This window comes from Sturnus vulgaris, chromosome 9 (assembly GCF_052056855.1).
Source record: "Sturnus vulgaris isolate bStuVul1 chromosome 9, bStuVul1.hap1, whole genome shotgun sequence".
Taxonomy (NCBI): domain Eukaryota; kingdom Metazoa; phylum Chordata; class Aves; order Passeriformes; family Sturnidae; genus Sturnus; species Sturnus vulgaris.
In genome coordinates this window covers 28,599,071-28,619,063 of record NC_142251.1, presented here as the reverse complement: position 1 = coordinate 28,619,063, position 19,993 = coordinate 28,599,071, and the positions used below count along the sequence as shown (strand labels likewise).

The 19,993-nt window shown below is 50.0% G+C and overlaps 1 protein-coding gene across 2 annotated transcripts in view; it reads left to right on the top strand.

Annotated features, from left to right (window-relative positions):
• The window catches only part of PBX1 (PBX homeobox 1), a 127,516-nt gene extending 108,147 nt beyond the window's left edge, over window positions 1-19,369 (top strand). The window contains exons 7-9 of one of the 2 annotated variants that reach the window (XM_014874729.2): window positions 7,146-7,258; window positions 8,803-8,892; window positions 15,213-19,369. In XM_014874729.2, coding sequence (XP_014730215.1) covers window positions 7,146-7,258; window positions 8,803-8,892; window positions 15,213-15,305 — 296 coding nt within the window. In that variant the 3' untranslated portion in view covers window positions 15,306-19,369. The remainder of the gene's footprint in view (window positions 1-7,145; window positions 7,259-8,802; window positions 8,893-15,212) is intronic. The other variant, XM_014874730.2, reaches the window with a different exon arrangement.
• Window positions 19,370-19,993: the final 624 nt, after the last annotated feature.

Below are 19,993 nucleotides of genomic sequence, written 5' to 3'. Positions count from 1 at the left end.
TCTCTGGTTTTCTCCTTTTGGTTATTTTGGCTTTTATTCTCTGGGTCTGATGTGCTCATTTTTGTGGTCTTAAAAAAACAAAAAAGGGAAATGGGTTTGGTGGATTTTTTGTGTGGGGGTTTACTTTATTTTCTTTACTTTTTTTCCTCCCATTTTCTCCTTTTTTTCCCCCTCTTCCCCTTCCCTGTTCTGTTTTTTGTTGGAAAAAAAGGATGTGGTCAGACCTTGTGACCGGTGGTGTTAATGGTGGGGGTTATATGCATGGATGGTAAACACAAAACCAGAAAATGGTCCACAAATCATAGCTGGGATTGCTTGCAATTTGGGGGAGAAAAAAAAAAGTAATAGAAAAGTTATTGCATAATGATTTTATTTCACTGGGGCTGAAAGCATGAGTGATCCTAATGGACAAACCCCAGCATTTCTGAGATGTCCTAGCTCATGCCATTTTGGGGGTTGCTTTGGGTATATTTTTATCCTTTGATTTACTTTCTGTTGTGGTTATCTCTTTGATTGCTTACATGACAGTGTCTGGATCACCTGCAAGAGTGTGCTCTGTGTGAATTTTATTTTCCCTTCGTGTCAGTGCAATCCAGAGAAATTCATGGGTCGTTCCCTTCCCTTTCCCCCTTCCCTTCCCATTTGCTGTGGTTTCCATTTGTTTGTTTTGAGAGTCAAAGGCACAGAGCACTTTGCCCAGATTTCAACTCCTCTGCTAGAGAATGATGCTCAGTTCATGCGTGGTGCCTGCTGCAAGGTTGGCCAACCCAAAAATGATCAGGGGCTGTGGATTCAAGAGCAGTGGAAAATTGGGATTTTTTTACAAGGAGAGGAAAAAAAACCAACAACTTCATGGGTGCCATGTATTTTGTAATCCATGCAAATATCTGTGTGCCTGCTTTCTTTTTAGGAGTGGGAGGGAGAGTGGGAATGTGCCACTCTTGAACTTTTGAGCTGAGTGTCTGCTCACAGTGCCATTCCCCAGGGATGTGACACTTGCTGTGATCAGAGAGGCAGGAAGGGAGCACAGAGGATGTTGGGCAGCAGCAGATGCTGGCTGCCATCAGGACATGCTTCTGTAGTGAGCACAACCCTGTCTCTGTAGGTATCAGAGGAATCACACTCCAGAAACACCCCTGGCTCTGGAGGATGTGAGTGGAAGGTGGAGAGCCAGGGGTCAAACAAAGGGGGGAAGCAGTGGCATGAGTGGCTGGGACAATCTCCCACCTCCTCCTTGCCCAGGACTGCCTGCTCTGGCTCAGGTGCTCTGAGGGCTTAGATGAATGCAGCAGAGCTCTGCAGAGACATTTTACTGGAGTTTTGTTTGATTCTTTTTGGTTTGGGGATTTTTGTTCCTCTCTTGTTCTCTCAACTGAATTTTCAAAAATGTCATTCTTTCCAAAGAGCTGACACAAAATACCTGGTCAGGTGGGCTCTCCTGATGTTAACACTCCCTGCAGAAAAGGCTGGAGGGAATTCTGCTTGGAGAGGGCAGGATTGTGTGTGTTGAGGGAGAACCTGCTGCCTGTGATGCTGTCCTGCAGCCCACATCAGTCTGGACCAAAGAGATGCAGCTTTCCTCCTTTTCCTCTTTCTTCAGCTGGAATCAGATCCAAAGGTCTGGAATAGCAAGGGAACAGCTTCAAATTGCCTGAGTGGGTTTGGACCTGGGCTGCACATAGGAGAAAAGCATTTCCTCAGTGCCTGACCAGTTAAATAGTGCTCCAGAGCAAGGCTGTTTCCTCACCCTCCCCACAGGCAGTAACGTGGTTGTTTCAGAGATAAATTGGCCGGTGCCCTGCAGTAAACAGCTGAGATAATCCCTAGATAACACTGTGCTTTCAAGAAAGGACAAACAGTCCTGTTATTAACAGGGAAAACTTGAGCTCCTGGGTCCTCTTTGTGGCTCACTTGTCTGCAGTCTGGAGTCATTGACCTCTTTTCACGTGCCTGAAGTGTCAGTGGTGCTAAAGCAGTGTGAGGGGAGCTGGCAGGGCACGGAGATCCTTCTTCTGCTTAGAAATAAAGTGCTCCTAACCTGGCCCAGGTCCCACACTCTGCCTGTAATGCTGCAACAGTGGCACAGCAGTGGGGAGGCCCCAATTGCTCTGAGTCAGCTTGCAGAGGTGTGGTGGGTTTGTGTGTCTTTGTAGGTCCTCTCCTGAGAAAACAGCTGGAATTGTGTGAGATTTTTATCTCCTGACAGTTGAGATCCTCCCAGCTGAACCACACAGATGTAACATCTCAGTTGAGCATCCCTGCATTGTCACATTTTGGGACAAAGACACGTCCTGAGGACATCATGTGATCTCCCCTGTTTCAAGGTGTCCTGTGGGTCCTAGCAGCAAGAAGCACACCTGTACATGCTAGGTCTGAAATACCTGCCTGAGAAAGATTGGGACAGTTGTGTCCAGGACCATGAGCCATCAGGTGTGCTGAATTCTCCAGGGACGATCATGGAAGCCTATGAAGAGGTGAAGAACTAAGATGGCCAATGCCTCTCCTTTTACACTGTGGACTTCTTTTTGTTCCCAGATCATTGGCTGAGACTTTGGTGAGGAAGTAGCCTGAACAAAGATAGGACTTTCTGGTTTAAATACATTATGGGGCATATGGAAAGAAACTAAGCAGATCATGAGAAAGAAATGACCAGCAGTGTAGTCCCTGGAGGGCTGTGATGTGGGAAGAGGAGGTGGAACTGGATGCAGTGGGACCTGGGACAGGAACTAAATTCATTTCTGCTGTGGCTACGCAGGCCCATCTGTTCTCTCATTGATGCCCATGTTACTGGAGATGGTGAATGGCTACAGTCAGTCAAAGAGATTGGCCACACATTGACAAGGGCAAGGATTGCATCTGTCTGGCCATCTGGCACGTTCAGAGCAGGGTCCCCCATCCTCAGTCACCCAGGCCTGAATGTCAAACACCTTTTCATCCGGAATACGCGCGGTTGGGCTTTATCAGCCAGATGTTCTAATAAGCTGAGAAGTCTGGCTCATTTGGGCTAACAACTCCCCATCCTCACTTTTATTTCCTGGACAATCTCAGCACAAAAACCACATGGCAGATGAAAGCTGGTTTATGTGGGCAGACCCTTTTGCCAGCCAGAGTCCTCAAGGGCCACATACAGGTGATGGCATCCAGTGAAATCTTGAATGCAGAGCACCAAAATGGTCCTGAGCTGTTTTGTTTTTTTTTACCTGCTCACTCTTTTTTTTTTGTGGAAATCTTGTGAAGCTGCTGCCTGAAAATGTACTTCATCAGGCACAGGTGTCTTCTCTGCCTTCCTCCATTTGTGTCCAGAACATACCACTGGAGAGGACTCTGCTTCAGCAGAGACTGTTCTGGTCATGGCTTCACTATGCTCAATGTTGTTTGGCAAGTGAAAAAGAACAAATGTCCTGCTGAATCATCCCTGGCTTTTGGACCTGCTTTGTGGCCTTGTCCAGCTAAGGAGCTACATAGTCCCTCACCACATTGTTCCCTCATTTTTGGCCACGGTAAAGACACCACAAAAAGTCACAGGAGGCATAAATCTTGTGCTCTCAATGCATGTGTGTCATTGCTGTTGGCTTCAACTAGGAATCTTGTAGGCATGACCAAAGTCACTTCAGAGGTTCAGTGTGCTGGATCTCTCTTGATGATGGTAGGTGGGATAAGGCAGCAGATGAGGATGGCTTGACTTCAGCTCCAGTGAACACCATTACCCTGCCTGTTTATTTGTGGTGCCGTTTGAATTGTCAGATATTTTAGAGAAAAGTCCTTACTAGAAGTCCTGGAAAATTGGAGGTGGAAGTCGAGACTGTCAGAACACAAAAGACGTCAGAGAAGCTGGAGAAGAAGCTCTCTGAAGAGCTGGAAAAGTGCTGCAAGATATACCAGTGGTCAAGTTTGTGAAGATTTTTGAAATGGAGGCAAAATTGAGGTGGGCTTTGCTCATCAGAGGTGTTAGGAGTGGAAGAAATCTCTTAGAAGGCATTGCTTTGATGTAGGCTTTCACCCAGGGCAAGATCTGACCGCCAGAGTTTGCTCAGACATTTCCAGCACTCTTCCTGAAGCTGGTGCTGCCCTGATAGGAACTCAACCAAAGAATAGTGGGGATAGGTCTTGGCTTTAGAAAGATGTCTGGATGCTGAAGATGAAGCACTCTTCCCCACTGCTACAAATCATGGGTTTTCTGATAGTTTTTTTTTGTCTACCCACAATAATTCCAGGGACTTGCACACCAAGATCAGAGCGCTTTCCTCCTGGGCTCACAAGCTCAAAGATGAGCTTCTCTCATTCACAACCTCTCAGTTCCTGAGGAACCCCAGACCAAATTACAACCACCAAAAGCCTGTGGTGCATTCAGGAAAAGAGCCTTTCAGAGGGACAGTTTAGATTTACAATGGGGCCACCTCTAGTGGAAGGACTTGTATTCCTGGCTCTTATCTCTGCAGAGGACAGCTGAGTCCAGATTTTTCAGGGCTCTTCACTCTGCTGCCCCCTCTCCCAGCTGGGTGCATCAGCCCCTCTTAGCTGTGCCTCTGAGGCTTTGGGCTGCTGTAATTTTCGGGTGAGTGCTGAAGCAGCAGTGGTGGTGCAGAGGGCTCCGCAATTACGCCTCTGATCCAAATGCATCCATACATGCGGGGCCATTGGTATGCGCATATTTATCTCTGCATCCACATCAGCAGCAAGACATATTTACCGTTTAGATATGCACATATATTGTAAAAACACCCCTTGCCAATAGCAGTGTATATCTTGTAAGTGACATTTCCAGCGCTCCTCATGATTTCCGAGACACCGTCGCTCTTCAGAACTGGAGTTTGTGGCTGTTTGTTTATTTTTATTTCCTCCCTCCCAGTCTCAATTTTATGGCCAGATTTGTTAAGTTTCTATAAAATATCAGTTAAGTTTATGGCATTTTTATTTGTTATTGTTGTTATAATTTTCTTTTGGTAGGGGAAGGTGGGATGAAATGTTGCTCAGCTGGGGGCAGAGCGATAGCAGTGCCATGCCAGGTGCTTAGGGATTCCAGAGTCCTCCTTCCAGCTCTGCCACTTGATTATTTGTGTGATCTCAAAGATTTCTGCTCACTTCAAAGGAGGAGGGAAATATTCTCTGCTTCTTGTGAGCAGTAGCTGCAGAGTCTTTTGGTTCTCAGCCATGTGGGATACAAAGCTGCATTACCGCCCTGTGCTTTTATTAAGGTGGTCAAGGCAACCCCTCAGAAAATGGGGTCGGAAGCGTCTTTGTGTGTATGTGGAACGTGCCTATCTTCACGCCTAAAGTTGAGCACTGTCAGGATGGGCTGGCCCCAGTCTGCCTGCTCATTTCTCTAGGTTTTTTGCCTTCAAAATAGCAAGTAACCTGAAAGGTCGGGAAGTGACAGGAGCCCTTTGCCAGCTGAGCAGAGGAGGTGCTGGTTACAGCTGCCTCCTGACTAGTCCCGGTTATTTCACGCAGCGCTGTGGGATTGCTCTCTGGAACAGGTTGGGCAGGTTGACAGCGAGCACAGACAATGAGCTATTCCTGGCTTCGCTCTTTTCAGGCACCAGTGGGTGGGAGGGTCCTGATCCAAGACTCACTGTGCTCAGGATGAGTCTTTCTCTTGACTGTCTTGGGTGTTGTATCTAGCAGTGATGTTTCTGCTTTCCTTTGATTCTGAGAACTGCCAGCACCTGACAAAAGAGCCGGTCACTAAGAGAGCAGCAGAGAATGTAGTGAACATGAAGTCTCCAGCATAGACCTCCCACCTGTTCCCTGACCTTTGTCCTTCAGAGGAGCCTTCCTGGTGTACCTCCAGGGCACAGCTGGGACCTGTCCCTGTTTCTTCCCTCTCCAGCAAAGGGAGGGGGATTGCCAGGCATTTCTCAGAGTGTACGCATGAGCCATAGTTGGGCAATTCCACCAGGACTGTGGTTGCCAGTCTGCCAAGATGGAAATGGCAGTGTAGATGATGAGAGAATATTTGGGACTGGAGCTGAAAGCATAGCTGACCTGGGCCCCTGAAGTCTCTCCTTTCCAAGGCTAACGTCATGTATAACTAAACCTTGCACGTTGAGCTGTCTCACACTTAACGCGCTGATCTGCACGATAAATTCTGAAATAATCCCATAAAACCTTTTTATTTATTTTTAACCCCCTTGCTGCCTTCCCTGCCTTCCAGTTACATGATGGGTTTGTTTCTTCTGTTAAGTGGTTGAGGAGGTGCTCAGATAACTCAAAGCTGGAAGCATAAAACTTTTATTTCTGCAAAGGCGGGATTTATTTTTTTCTTTTCATTTGAGATTTTTTTCCTCCTGATCCCTCCCAGTTGTCTTCACTGTTACAATTTTTTAGCATAACATTGACGACTGGTGCATGCAGTGGGGAATTTGCTTACAGAGCTTGTTCTTTTGGGGCAGCTGGCCCAGGAGGGCTGTGACACCCTCTCTCACGGGCCATCGCAGTGAAAGACTTTTGCCAGCCTGATGGGCACTGGGAGTCTAACCCAGGTGCCTTCACATTTTTGTGAGCCTTTGCTCCTGGTTCTCTGCAGTTCTCACCAGTGATGGGTTCCTGATGTCCTGAAGGCAAACCCCATGCACTGCCCCCTCGCAAAGCCCCCTGTGGCTCAGCCAAAGCTCCAGCTGTGGGGCTGGACGGGCTCTGGATGTCTCACCCTGCAGGGAGCAGGACGGGCTAGAATTACCCTCCCTGTTCTGGGCTTCTCAGCATGGGCTTGGTTTGCCTGCTGCAGAGGCTTCTGCTCTTGATAGCAGGGCTTGTCTGGGTAATTCTGGTCTCCAGTGCAGTCTGCTGGGTGAACACCTCCAACAACCGAGATCCTTCAGAGCTGTCTGAAGGATTCCGACGCTGTCCGAGTCCTCCAGGCTGTGTTTTGTTTGTCCCAGTCAAAAGCATGAAGAATCCTTCCTCCAGCTGAGGAGCTGTTGAAGAATGTTCTTGGCATTGAGCTGTAACAACATGTGGCTTTGAATAACCTCAAGAGTGCATCCTTTTTTTTTTTTTGCTTGCTCTGTTCTTCATACTACTAACCTGACTGTGTGTTTTGTTTTTGTGGTTGCTTTGCATGTTGTTCCTTCCTCTTGGCTGAGAGTCATGGGGTGGATCTTTTTCCTTTCTGTGATTCAGGTGCCTCACTCTTTCCTTTCCAGGTTCTTCCAGTTCTTTTAACATGTCAAACTCTGGAGATTTGTTCATGAGCGTGCAGTCTCTCAATGGGGATTCTTACCAAGGGGCCCAGGTTGGAGCCAACGTGCAGTCACAGGTAGGGACCCATCCGATGTACTGCCAGTGAATGCATTAGTGTTGGAGGAGCCTTTGATTGTATTGGCACTTCTCCCTCCCGTCTGAAAAGAGCAAATCTCAACCAGCACAAATCAACCGACCAACACTTGAAAAAAGGCAAACCAGACTGAAAAAACAACCAACCAAAAAAAAAAAAAAAAAAAAGTGACAGGAACAACCACCAAAAAAAGAAAACGAAAAAAACCCAAAAAACCAAACAAACCAAAAAAACAATCCAAAAAGAAACCAAAACCAAACACCCAACCAAACCAACAACCATGGTCTTGAGGAGACTTGCCCACACTTTGTGAATGCATTTGGCTCTGGCTTGATAGTCGTACTAGAAGGAGAGAAGGTGTAGAAGAGTAGGCGCAAAGTCAAACAAAAGCAGCTTAGGTTTAGGTTCTGCTTGCTTTATTCTTCCAAGGGTATGGGCCAGATGTTTGGACTGGTGTCTCGTTTTACAAGGCTTCCACTTACTCCTTTGATGCCAAACCAGGTGTCTGCTGAAAGGCAATAAATGTTCAAATATGTAGGTAATTTTTTTAGCTTATTTTTTTTATAATTAAAAGACACCCTTGATCATCTCCCCACCTCCCCAAAACACAGGCATTCACACCATCCCTGTACCTACCAGGAGGAGAGAGCAAGGGAGCTTTGAACAGCATTGCTGAAACGTCAACCCATGCTTGGGGCAAAAAGAAAGAATTTAAAATAGCCACAACCTCACTCAGATCTCCCATCTGATGTCCAGATATGCCATGAGTCCCCTCTCTGGCATCTAAGGCTCTGTTCTGTGCTGAGAGACGACAGCCACTCTGACACTTCTGCATTGGGCAAGGAGAGCTCTCTAAAGCCGAGGCTGCTCCCCCATGGGGCTGCATGTGGAGCACACATCATCCATGGGCAGAGATGTGCCCACCACATGTGTCACCGCTGGGGTGGGGCTGGGGGTGTGAGGGAGAGGAACGGGGCACCCAGAGGAGAGCTGCTGGTGCCTTTGCCATGGTAGGTATATTTCCTTTCTGGGCCGTCCACAGTGAAGGCGCTCAGCCAACTCCAAAGATCTCCTTCTGCTGCCGTGAGCAGTGCTTGGGATCAAGGGTGGAAGGGGGAAGGGGAAGGAAGGTGGGTCCTGGAGCACCATGGTGGAGATGGCTGCAACAACGTGCTCCAGGAGATGCCACCCCCACTTGTCACGCTGTTCTCCCTCCCTACTCTTTTTGTCAAAGGGCGTGGGACCAAGGAGATTGTGACAGGGCTGCTGGGATGGGCAGGGGATGGCGAGGGAAGCAGGAGAAGTCCTCTGGCTCATCTCTCTCCACAAGACCAACTGCGGCTCTCTTTTATCCCTCTTCGAATATATACCTTTATTTTTATTGTGGTTTTTATTATGATGACGGCCATGCTTATTGTTATTACTGTTTGTTTGCTTTTATCTTGCCAAAGATGAACGGAAGCAGCTTTGGCCACTAACCTTTCCTTCCCTCTAATTTGTGTCTTTGTTGTTGTTGGTCTGTTTAGGTGGATACCCTTCGCCATGTTATCAGCCAGACAGGAGGATACAGTGACGGACTCGCGGCAAGTCAGATGTATAGTCCGCAGGGCATCAGTGTAAGAAAAAAAAACAGGCTTGGGTTCTGGTCTTTTGGGTTTGGTTGTTTTTTTTTTTTTTCATTTTTGTTCTCTCACTACCAATTATTTCAAAGCCATAGGGCTCAGAATGCCACTTAGTAGGACTTGTCTTTGCTTTTACGGTCACCTAGTTTATTGCTTCTGTATCGGTCACGCCAGCGGCGGAGCTTTGCCCACAAAAAAAGTGGCACCAGGGCAGGCTGCGTGCAGGCAGCTGGCGTCTCGGACTGTCACAGCCCATCAGCGTTCGCCCGGCACCTGCGGCCACGCGCGCTCGGCCGAGGGGAGCTGCTAAACAGGTGACACCTCGTGTCACCACGGTGGGGACTGTCACCGGCCCAGAGGTGCCTCCATCCTGGTGGCACCATCCTGGAGCTGGCCGGATAAAAATAACCCGTCCACGGTCGGCGTCCCGGAGCGTGGCGGCGATGGGGTCGTGAGTAAATGAGGAAAAAAGCCACAAAGCCAACCAACGTCAAGCCAAGGAAACCTCGCCCAGGCGGGCTGGGGGAGGATGCGAGGGGGAGGGCGGTCTCTGGAGCATCTTCTCCTTGTTCTTGGGTGCGCTGGCGGGTTCTGACTAGCATGAAAATTCGTAGCGACAAGCTGTGTCGCACAGGGGGAAATCGATCAGACACACACAAGGAGAACCCAGTGTAGATTCGGGACAGCAATCCAACTTCATTTCTCAGATCAATCGTCCACCATCTCAGCGGCGGTGACAGCAAGCTGGGAGAGGAGGGCAGCCTGGAAAAGGAGGCTGTGAGCGCTGAGTGGGTGGTGGCAGCGGTGTCCAGGGTGGCACAGAGGAGGAGGCAGCTGGCCCTGGACATGGGGACGCTGATGGTTGGAACAGGGTGGTCTTGAACTGGTCAGATGATCCTCTGGGTGGGATGGTGGTCCTGCACGGTGCACCAGCCAGTCCCATCACTCTCCATCCCACTGGGCCATTTGTCACCTGGCGTGTGACCATCTTGCAGGACGGCCACCACCAGCGTGCAGAGAGGGGTGCCCTGGGACGGGGGGCTCTGCTCCCCTCTCCTGCAGGCACCGGGGCTTAGTGGGCGGCTTGACGTCAGGAGGCAGAGGCAGGGAGGATTTGTGAAGTAATGTAATTGAACATGTGCAGATAATTATGTCTCATTACATAAGCCCCTTGCAAAAACGGCACTTGGAAATGCCACATGAAAGAGCCTATCGTTCCGCATTAATTTCTCCATGCGCTGAATTTATTCCCTTTCTGGCTTTTTAATACTTGGAGAGTAAATGAATCGCAGGCTGATCATGATAAGAGATGATACTTTTGTATAAATTAAAATACCCCCAAGGAAAGAGGCTGAGCTGATTACAGTTGCAGTTGGCTTGGAAAATAACAGTGGGCTGGGTTAAGCCAAAATTTGGCGGGGGGGAGGGTTGCTGCCGGGGATTATGAGGCAGGGAGAGGAGAAGGAAGAGTGAAAACTCAAAAGCTGAATAGGACAAGGAGAGCTGGGTTGGTGTTTCTGGCTGTGTTTCTCTGTGGGAGAACCAATGTTCCCATGAGTAGCAATGAGAACTGGTGAGCTGAGAGTGGCAGGGGCTTGGCGGATCCCCCTGTGCATCCCAAATGGGGACCTGACATGTTTGGCATCTGATGTCTTCTCGGGCTGGTTTTCAGGGAAGGCAGGAGCCCAAACTGACCCATATTGGATGCTGTCAAGAGAGGGGCAGGTTGGCAAAGGGTGTGGGTGACTCCTCAATTCCCCATAAAGCTGTGGTAGGCATGGGGAATGAGGCAGTCCAGAGCTGAGCAGACAGTTCAGGAAGCACCTCCTGGCTTGCCTGTTTGTTTCCCCTGTATCCCAGTCAGTGAGCTCCAGCCTGATTGTCACTTAATGTCTTCCCATCCAGCGAGGTCCCTTGATGGATACCAGTTTGTCCACCCTGAAGTGTGGCTGCCCTTTAGGAAGCGTTGGTGCTGGGGAACTCCTCATTGCAGGCAGGGTGACTGTCTCCAGCAGGCAGGAAAGGCTTCCCTGCCTTTCCCTGAACCCTTTCATGCTGAGGAGGGGCAGCAGAACACGGAGCAGAGCTGATAGTGACACAGAAAGCTGCCGTCCCCGCATCACCCGGGCGTCCCCGTGAGCTGCTGGAAGGAGATGAGCCGAAACCTAGTCAAGAGCCCTGTCACAATGATGTCTGCACGGGGCTGAGGTTAAGTCATCCCTGGAGCCCGTCAGCACCGGGAAGTCAGCGGCAGGTTGCCCAGCTCCACTGCTGGAAACCTTGGCAGGGGAGACAACGCTCGGGGTTTGCCTTCCTTGATGGAGGATGAATTTTTAAATGCGTGTAAGTGGTGACAGCTGAGAAGAGGGATCTACCCAAAGCCCAGTTCCCTGCGTGGCTCTGCTGCTGTGGCTGACAGGCTGCTCTGCAGGGCAGCAAGGGCTGCAGTGGGTTCTGCATCGTTAGCAGAATAATGGGCAGTGTCCCAGCCATCACCAGCACCGTGACCCACGGCTGTGGCTGAGGCAGAGGGAGAGCAGAGCCTTCTCCTTCACAGGTGGGGACAGAGCTGCTCCCAGCAAGGGATGGGGATGCTCTGATGCTCTGACAGTGGAGGGAGTTGTCCTGAGGATACCCAGCCTTGGGTCACGCTGAGAAGAAGCAGGGACCTCCCCTCCTTCCAGGAGATTTGGGGTGTGAGCCACCCCTTTTGGCAGACTTCGAGGCTCTAGGGTTTTGCACCATGCAGTGAGAGTTGTTGAATATCTGGGCTGTCTGGACAGTGTTTGTTCACAGAAATCCATGTGTGTATCCAGGAGGTCCCCTGAGACCAAGGATTTCAAAGCATCTAGGAAAGTTCAGGTTATGTTGGGCTCCAGCAGAAGTTGGATTTTTATTGCTACAGTCCTCTGGAGGATCTTACCCCAAAACATCACCTTTCCTGCCACTGCCCTATGGCTGTAAATCCACCAGGTGTTCTACTTCTCCCATATATGCTAATGAATGAGTGAACTCTAGTCATCTTAAAGCCCTTTCAGAAATTTGGTTTGGACTTAATTTAGTTTACAGATGATTTAAACGTGTAAAATGATGAGCTGTTCTTAAATTTCATCAGAGAGTGAAGGTTTTGTTTTAAAACTACTGCAATGCAGACCTGTGCCTGTTCACAGAGCAATGTCTGTGTGACCTGGACGTTGGTGGCCAGTGGCAGAGTGTGACAGGGAGTTTTGGACCCACTCTTGGATTGGTACAGAAAGAAGCTGAGAGCTCCTTACTTGACCTGAGATCTTTTGTTCTAGTAAGTCGAGCCCTGGGAAAAAAAATTGTTGCTCTGTTGCTCAGCCAGCTGCAGTTCACCATCACATTTTGGTTTGTGGTCATGGCCACCAGCTGGGGTGTGGAAGTTGGTCTGGCAGGGCTTCAGTGCACAAGCTCCATCCATAAGGGATGCCTTGGTGTGTTCTGATGGCCAGGGATGCCTGGCCATGACCCCTGGCAGTGGGTGTCCTGGCAAGGCTGGATCCTCTGGTGTGTGGTAAGACCTTCAGTGGATATTGTAAGGGGGTCCTGATAACAGCTCTTAAAAGCTCAGAAGTCTGAAAAGGCTTTGAGGCTGCTCTGTCAGGCTGGCCAGTACCTGGTGTGTTTGGAGGCTGACCTGAGCCCTGTGCCATTGTTGGTGGGACAAGGATTTGGTCACAGGAGGTGGGGTGCTGAGACAGCCTCTGTGCTAAGCAGAAGGCGCCTTTAAAAATTGGCAGAAAGTCATCTCTCAACCCCACGTAGGAGGCCCGGGCAGGGAGCCAGCTAGACTTGCTGGAGGTGACAAAAATGCTGAGACCTGTGGAAATGGGCACCAAAACCAGTTGCTTCAGCAGTCTTTCACTGGGGCTTCAGACCTGGGCAGTCACCAAGGCTTTGCCTGTGCTTTGGCACTAGAAGGTGACAGCTGAAGAGATGCCCTGGAGGCCACTGCTCTGTCTTTGGGATCTTCCCCTCCTGAAGAAGTCACAGCCGTGTGCAGGGGCTCTGCAAGGAGCAGCAGCCTCCTCAGAAGACTCCCTTGTCTTTGAGGGAGATCACAAGTGATTTACTACAGTCAAACCCCAGGGGATCTCCTTGCTTGGAGGAGGTGGAGCCATCTGGGTGGAATTGGATGAATCCTGCACGTGTTTTGATCCATGCAGCGATGGAGTGAACTGCAGGATGAGTGGGGATGGTGCCTGCATGCCCTCTGCCTGGGGAAGGATTCAGCCTCCTCATGGAGGACTTTCCCACACTGAAGGATAGTGTCAAGATGTCACAGCCAGCCTTGGGTCCTCCTTTCCATCACTTGACCCACTGGCCTCTCCCCAGCATTCCCTTGACTTCCCACCTTGGCTTGGATGCGACCAAGGTTGTGTTCAGCCACACAAATTCCTGAAGGTTCATTCCCGATCTGCAGTACCTCCCAAGGATTTAGGGGAGCAGGGTGCTGATTGCTGTTCAGTTCCTTCTGTGGCTGGCAGGCAAAAGCCTGGCTAAAAATAGTTGAGCACAATAGGGCCAGAGCCCTGCTCTGCACGGCCCCCGCCACTCTCCCCCCTCCTGCTCGCCGTAACGACCCTGCAAACACTAAATGGCATCTGAGTGCATTAAGCAGCAAACTCTCCGGTGACATAGCAATTACGGCTCTGAAATAGATTTGGTGCGTCACGGAAGATAAGGGTTTTGAAAGTTTCTGTTGTGATTATAGCTTGTAACTCCAACAAATAACAGGCTTGGTAATAAGAGGCTGCCAGCACAGCTATTGTGGTTCTCTCTCACTGATGGCACGTAAATTGCTATTAATGTCCTAAGTGTACTTGAATATGCCAGTCTCGGGGCGGCGGAGTTGGCTCTGTGTCTCTCTTTACGCGGCCTGTCATTGTCGGGCTGATAATCTACAGTAATTGCTGCCTCTTGCAGCAGTCCAAGATGTGTAAGGGTGGATATTGCATCTCTGGAGCACAGGGATGGTGGGTCAGGGCCTGGCTGTGGGTGGGAGCTGGTGGGGGGCAGTGGGCATGGGGTACACGGGGCTGGTGATGCTCGTGCATCATCTGGTGCCGCACTTGCACCCACGGTGGAGCAGAGTGGGGTTTGCTAACCTGTGAGCAAGCTGAGGTCGTGATTTCTGCTTTCCTTGCTATTGCCTGAACCCCTCTGCTCCCGTGCACGTATGGAGGAGCACAGAGGCACATCAAGGGGTGTGCACACACCTCTTGTCTTGTTTGCTTTGTGCGTGTCCCGCTGTGAGGTGGTCTGACTCCTCAAACGTGGGTTCTCGTGCCTGTCAGCCCTCTGCTCCCATCACAGCAGCCTGTCAGGCAGGCAGGGGCTGGGCAGCAGCACCTCGGGGTGGGGAGTTTTCCTACCCTCGGCCCTCTGGGGTGTGCAGGGTCCCAGCTGGCAGGGCCAGCGCTGGACGATGCTGTGGGACAGGCAGCCAGAGTGGGCAAAGCAGCCCGCGCGTGTCTAAAGCGGGACAGCGACTGCTGCCAACTGGAGCTTGGGCAGTGCTTGGGAAGGATTAATTAGCCAAGCACTGAATCAATGTCAGAGCAAGCAGAGGAGGTTGGGTGCGACATCTGCTCCTCTCCAAAGGGGATGGCAGCCGCAGAGGAGCAGCTTCTGTGCGCTGCCAGCTCCTGCCCGCGGCAGCCGGGGCCCTCCGGCAGCTCAGCGCTCGAGCGCCTGGAGAATTTGGCTCTGCATCTGTTTTTAGGAGAAGAAACAAGTTGTCTGCCATGGTTTGCTGCATGAACCTTTGCAGGGGTGTAGTGGTGGCACCTCTGTTGCGCTGTGGCTCGGTTTACCTCGATGAGGTGGGGACGTGGAGCTTTTCTGGGGGACACAGCACAGCTCAGCAGTTCCATGGGACCCATTGTTTGTTCTGCATGTTCACAGCACTTGGGTTCAGATAACATTCAAGATGCTGGTTCTGGAGTGAGGTGTTTGCTGGTTTTTTTCTTCCGTATGAGGAAGGGTCATAATCAAAACCCCAAACAACCAGAGCTCGGGGTTCTGGAGAAATAGGTATTGTTTTTTTTTAAGGGATGGACTATCGGTGAGCACTTGCAGTTTATCAAAATCTGTTTTCAACAGAACTGTTTCTGCTCCACATCCCTGATGGAGCCCTGTGGTCTGGGGTGGGGTGGGGGAGTCAGAGGGGACATCTTTGCCTCTGACACCGGTCCCAGCTGCGGGACAAGCAGGGGGGTCTGAGGTGGATGGGTGCCTTGGGCAGGGCTGTGTGTGCCTGGGCTGATGTCTCTGCCTGTCCCTTCCTTCAGGCTAATGGAGGTTGGCAAGACGCTACTACCCCATCGTCGGTGACCTCCCCCACAGAAGGCCCTGGCAGCGTTCACTCTGATACCTCCAACTGATCTCCCAGCAAATTGCATCCCTGGCTGAGCCGGCCCCGGCGGGGGCGGGAGGGGAGGGGGCCTCTCCTAACACCGCAGCAGTCCGACTGGAGGTGAACCCAATCAGCACACACAAGAAGACTCCTTCTCTTCTCTTCTCTTCGTCGGGATGCTTTTTTCAGCCAATCTGGACACTTCTTTATACTCTCTTCCCTTTCTTTTCTGGGTAGAAGCCGCTCTCCCCCTCCCCGCCACCCCCACAACACCACTCCCTTCCCCTCCCCACTTCCCACCCAAGGTAGAAGGATTTTAAGAGGAGGAAAAGCAAAAATCCACCACCACACAAACCGACCCCAGAGCAGTGTACAGCCTCATGCTGGGTGTCTTTTTGAGGAGCTGCAAATGTACCTCAGTCACTCAGTCTTACTCCCTCGCTAGCAGGCAGCCCCCTGCCCCCTTCCTTTCACGCTACCTCTCCGTAGGGAATTGCCACCACAGGGAATCTGCTCCCGCCTCGTCTCCGCACGTCCCTCGGGTGCTGCAGGGACAGGGCAGGTGGCACAGCCCTCGTGCACGTAGAAGGAGCCAGCCTGCTCCCCCTCGCTTCCAAAAGGTACCGTTCCCATTCCCAGCCCCCGGGAAACTTCCCAGTCCCAGCCATGCTCGGCCAAGCATCCCTCCCTCTGGCTGCTGTGATCTGGATGAGCCATGAATCCCTGCTGTCCTGCCTGCCTGTTGCTGGAGGGGAGAAGAGGAGGGAAGGAAGGGAGGCAGAGGCAGGTGGGAAGCGGCCATCGCTGATAACAGAGGTGCTGACACCTCCACGGAGCTGTGTGGGATCAAGCATGGACAGCTGATGGGACACCAGCAGTTCTCTCACAGCACCTGGAGAGGCTGGTGGTGGAGTTCTCCTGCTCAGGGTGGTGTCACGGGGTGCTGGCTCCTGTTTCCAGGAAGAGCTGGGTTCTCCAGCTCAGGCAAGACCCGCAGAGGTTTGTGCCACCCCCTGCATTCCCAAAGCCAGCAATGAGGGATGGGCAGCAGAATGCCAGGGGCTGGAAGCACTGGGGTGAGTGTCTCGGGTGCTTTTGGTAGCACTTGACGCCACAGGTTTGCTCTGTAGGACGGGTGGCTGCCCCCCTGGGGGATGTCTGTGTGCTGAAGCTGCTGGTTTCACCCCAGGAGTCACCTGGGCAGTGGCCATGGAAGAACTCATGGGACTTTCTACCCAGCTTTTCTGGTCCACTGTTGGGACAAGCAGTGGTGGCTGGCAAGCGAGGCTTCATCCTGCCCCATCAGGCTGATGCTGGCAGGACATGGCTTTCGTGGAAGAGGAGGAAGAGGCAGCACCAGTTTCCCTGGGCAGCGGGCTGAGCTTCGTGCCAGGGTGGGACTTCTGGCCATCGGTTCTTTCTGTGGGCACTGAGCCAGCCTGCATCAAGACCCTGGGTGTGGTGGGGACTGGTGTGGGTGCAGGATGTCTGGCACCTCGTGATGGATCCCAGGATCCCTTGGGATCAATGCCTCACGCTGTTCAATGTCCGTGCCCACCCTGCTCGCGCTGGCCTCGAGGTGGGAACTGCCAGCGTGGAGCAGCATTACACAGAAACCATTTAAAATTAGAGCTCTGCCGAAAATATTTCCACCCTTCTGCTGGAAAAAACAGCGGTCCTTGGCCTGCAGGGCACAGTGGTGGTGTGGCCACAGCTGAAGCACGCTGTCACCTTGCAGCAGGGGCGTTGTGTCCAGCAGTGACACTTGCTGCTCCTTTTGCATCCGTGCCAAGAGTGGGGACCCTGTGGCAGAGCAGGATGTCACACGAGGGGCGCTGGGCTGCCTCCCAGCCGTGTGTTAAGAGCATGGAGAAGGTTGTTTTCCTGCAAGGACAGTCGGGAGGTGCTGCCCACCTTCCCACTCTCCTCCTCCTCCTCCTCTTCCCGTGGCCTCCCTCAGCGCTGCCTTTTGTCCAATTCCAGCTTGTTTTGGAACAAGCCAAGCGTTCCAGGGACACAGGACTGGGCCAGGCTTCTTCTCCCGAGGGGCAGCAGTGCCATGCCTGTGGGAATGCCACCGTCCCTCTTGGAATCCAGCCAGGAATGAGCCAAGAGCATGGCGTGCTGGGGCTGCCCAGGCTGGGCCCTGGCTCCTTGCTCCTCCACGGTACTTTGCAAATCCCCTCCTGGGTTCCCCAGTCGGTCCCTCCAGTTTGTATTGCTTGCTTGCCTTTTTTCCTTTGCTTTTTTCCTTTTAAATTTTTTGGGTTTTGTTTCTCCTCCCCGTTCACCTCCCCTGCTCCAGCCCCGAGTGTTGTGGGGTTTTTGTTCTTTTTTTTTTTTTTTTTTAATGATTATTTTTCTTTTCTGCCCAGAAAAACCTGACTTCGATACCAAAAAAAACAAAACAAAACAAAAAAAAAACCACAAAAAAAACACAAACAAAAAAAAAACCTGCAGAAACTCAAAAAAAATAAAAACGAAAAAAAAAATCACAAAAAAAAACTCGACGATTCTTTCAGCTTTATTAACATTTTCCATTGTTTCTTGCGATTTGTGTCTCGTTCTTTGTAGTATTGATGATAACGAACATTTGATAATGAATGTTCTTGTATATTCAGATAAAGGAGAAAAAAAAAAACCAAAAACGCAGTCGGAATTTAATAGTGTTTATAATAAAAGAATAAAAAATGACCCTCTTAGCACGCAAAACTGAACAGGGGGAAGGTCCCATCCCTGTTCTTTCTGTGGCAACAAGCGCTTCATTCCTGTATAGTTTATAACATCAAACTACCTACATTCATCCTCCTTTTTTTTTGTTTGTTTGTTTTTTCCCATGGTTTGGTTTTTTTTTTCCATTTTCTCGCATTTGTGAATTAGTTCAAGAATGCTAGAAAAGTGTAGAGTTGTGCACACTCATTTCTTCTTACACAATGTTTAAAAAGTGACGGTAATTCATTTTGTAAAACTTTAAAAAGAAAAAAAATGGTTGGAATAGTGAGCATTAATAGGTACAGTCTAACACTTTATGTTTCTTAACGTTGAGACCCAGAAATGAACTTTTTTTTTTTTTTTTTGCATTATTTGGGTTGGGGGGGAGGGGGCTTTGATGATAATGATGATGATGATGATGATGATGAGTTTATTTTGAGACGATGGCCTTGCCGCTTCCCCTGCGCTTTTTGAGCTGTGACCAGAGTGATGTGAAAAGTGATGGTGGTGTTTTTTGGGAGGAATGTTTCTCCCCATTCCCTGAATCCCAGCTCCAGAAGATGCTGGTGTAGCTGCTCTGGGGCTGAGCAGTGGGATTACATCTCTGAAAAGGTGGAATTCCCAAGGGGTTTTGGGGAGGAGATGGGGAGCCAAGTCCTGAGCCCTTTTGGGTCTCCATTCTGGGGGTGTTACTGAGCTGCCTGGAAGTGATGAAAGGGCAGGAATCCTTCCCAAAATGTTTTGATGGTTGGTTCTCTTCCCTGAATCCCAGTGTCCCAAAACTCAGGGATCCCAGAGCAAGGATTGTTCCAACCTCATCCTGCCCATGGATGAAGATGAGGTCTCGCAGCCTGGCCCCACCCCACAGCATCTGCATCTGTGCTGAGGTGGGACATGGCCAAAATGTCCCCAAATCCAGCCCCAGATCCCAGTGGCTGCAGAGTGGGGTTCAAGGACAAGATCTGATGGAGGTGCTGGTTGGCATCGCTTCGGTTTTCTCCTAAAACATTTTCCTGCTCCTCCCAAAAAAAAAGCAACCTGAGCTTTTCACATCACTGAAAAAGGTTTAGGGTTTGGGGTATTACTTTTAATCCCAAGGTTTCCTGGAGTCCTTTTGTTTTCGTACACCTTTATTATTATTATTATTTTATTATTATTAAGAGGATGTAAATCAGACATTGCCTGGGGGGTTGGTTTTGTCGGTTTGCTTTTTTGTTCTTGCAAAGCCCTTTCTATCCCTTGTAAAGGTGATCCAGTTCGGAGTTGCTTTTTCTTTTCTATTTCTCCCCATCTTTTTTTTTTTTTTTCTCTCTTCCTAATTGATTCCACATATTAAAAAAAAAAACTAAAAAAAAAAAAAAAAAAAAAAAAAAAGAAAAACCCTCAAAAAAAAAAAGGAAAAAAAGACTCTCTGTTCCAACCTGGTTTTGAAACTTTAAGCTTTTCTGCTTCTGTAAAGAAAAAAAAAAGGCCTCTGTCTTTCTGATCCCAATTGAAACTTTTATGTTCTATGACGATACTAACAAGGTGTAGGTTTTACAGTTTCCTGATTTGTACTGGTAATGCATATTCCAAATAAATAGTTTCTTTTGTTGCAAAAAAAAAAAAAAATCAAAAAAAAAAACCCTGAAACCAAACCTGGTGTATTTTTTGGGGAGGAAAAAGAAGAAAACAAGGTACCCTGGGGGTTTCCCCATGAGGTGCAGGGGGCAGGAAGGGTTTGGGGTGCAGAGGTGGGGGTGAACAAAGGCAATAATTACCCTGCTGCTGGGATGGTGTGAGCCAGAGGGATGTGATTTGGGATTCTGCCTGAGGCACTGCATCCCTGGTGCCTCCCCCAGTGCCTCAGTTTCCCTGGGCAGAAGGAGGCGAGTTCTGGACAAATGGATTTGTCCACGAAACAAAACTCCAACCAAAAAAATAGAAGAAAAAGAAACACAAAAAGAACCCCAATCAATGCGAGCTTTTACTGCTTTTTTGGACTTGTTAAGTAAACTGCTTTCC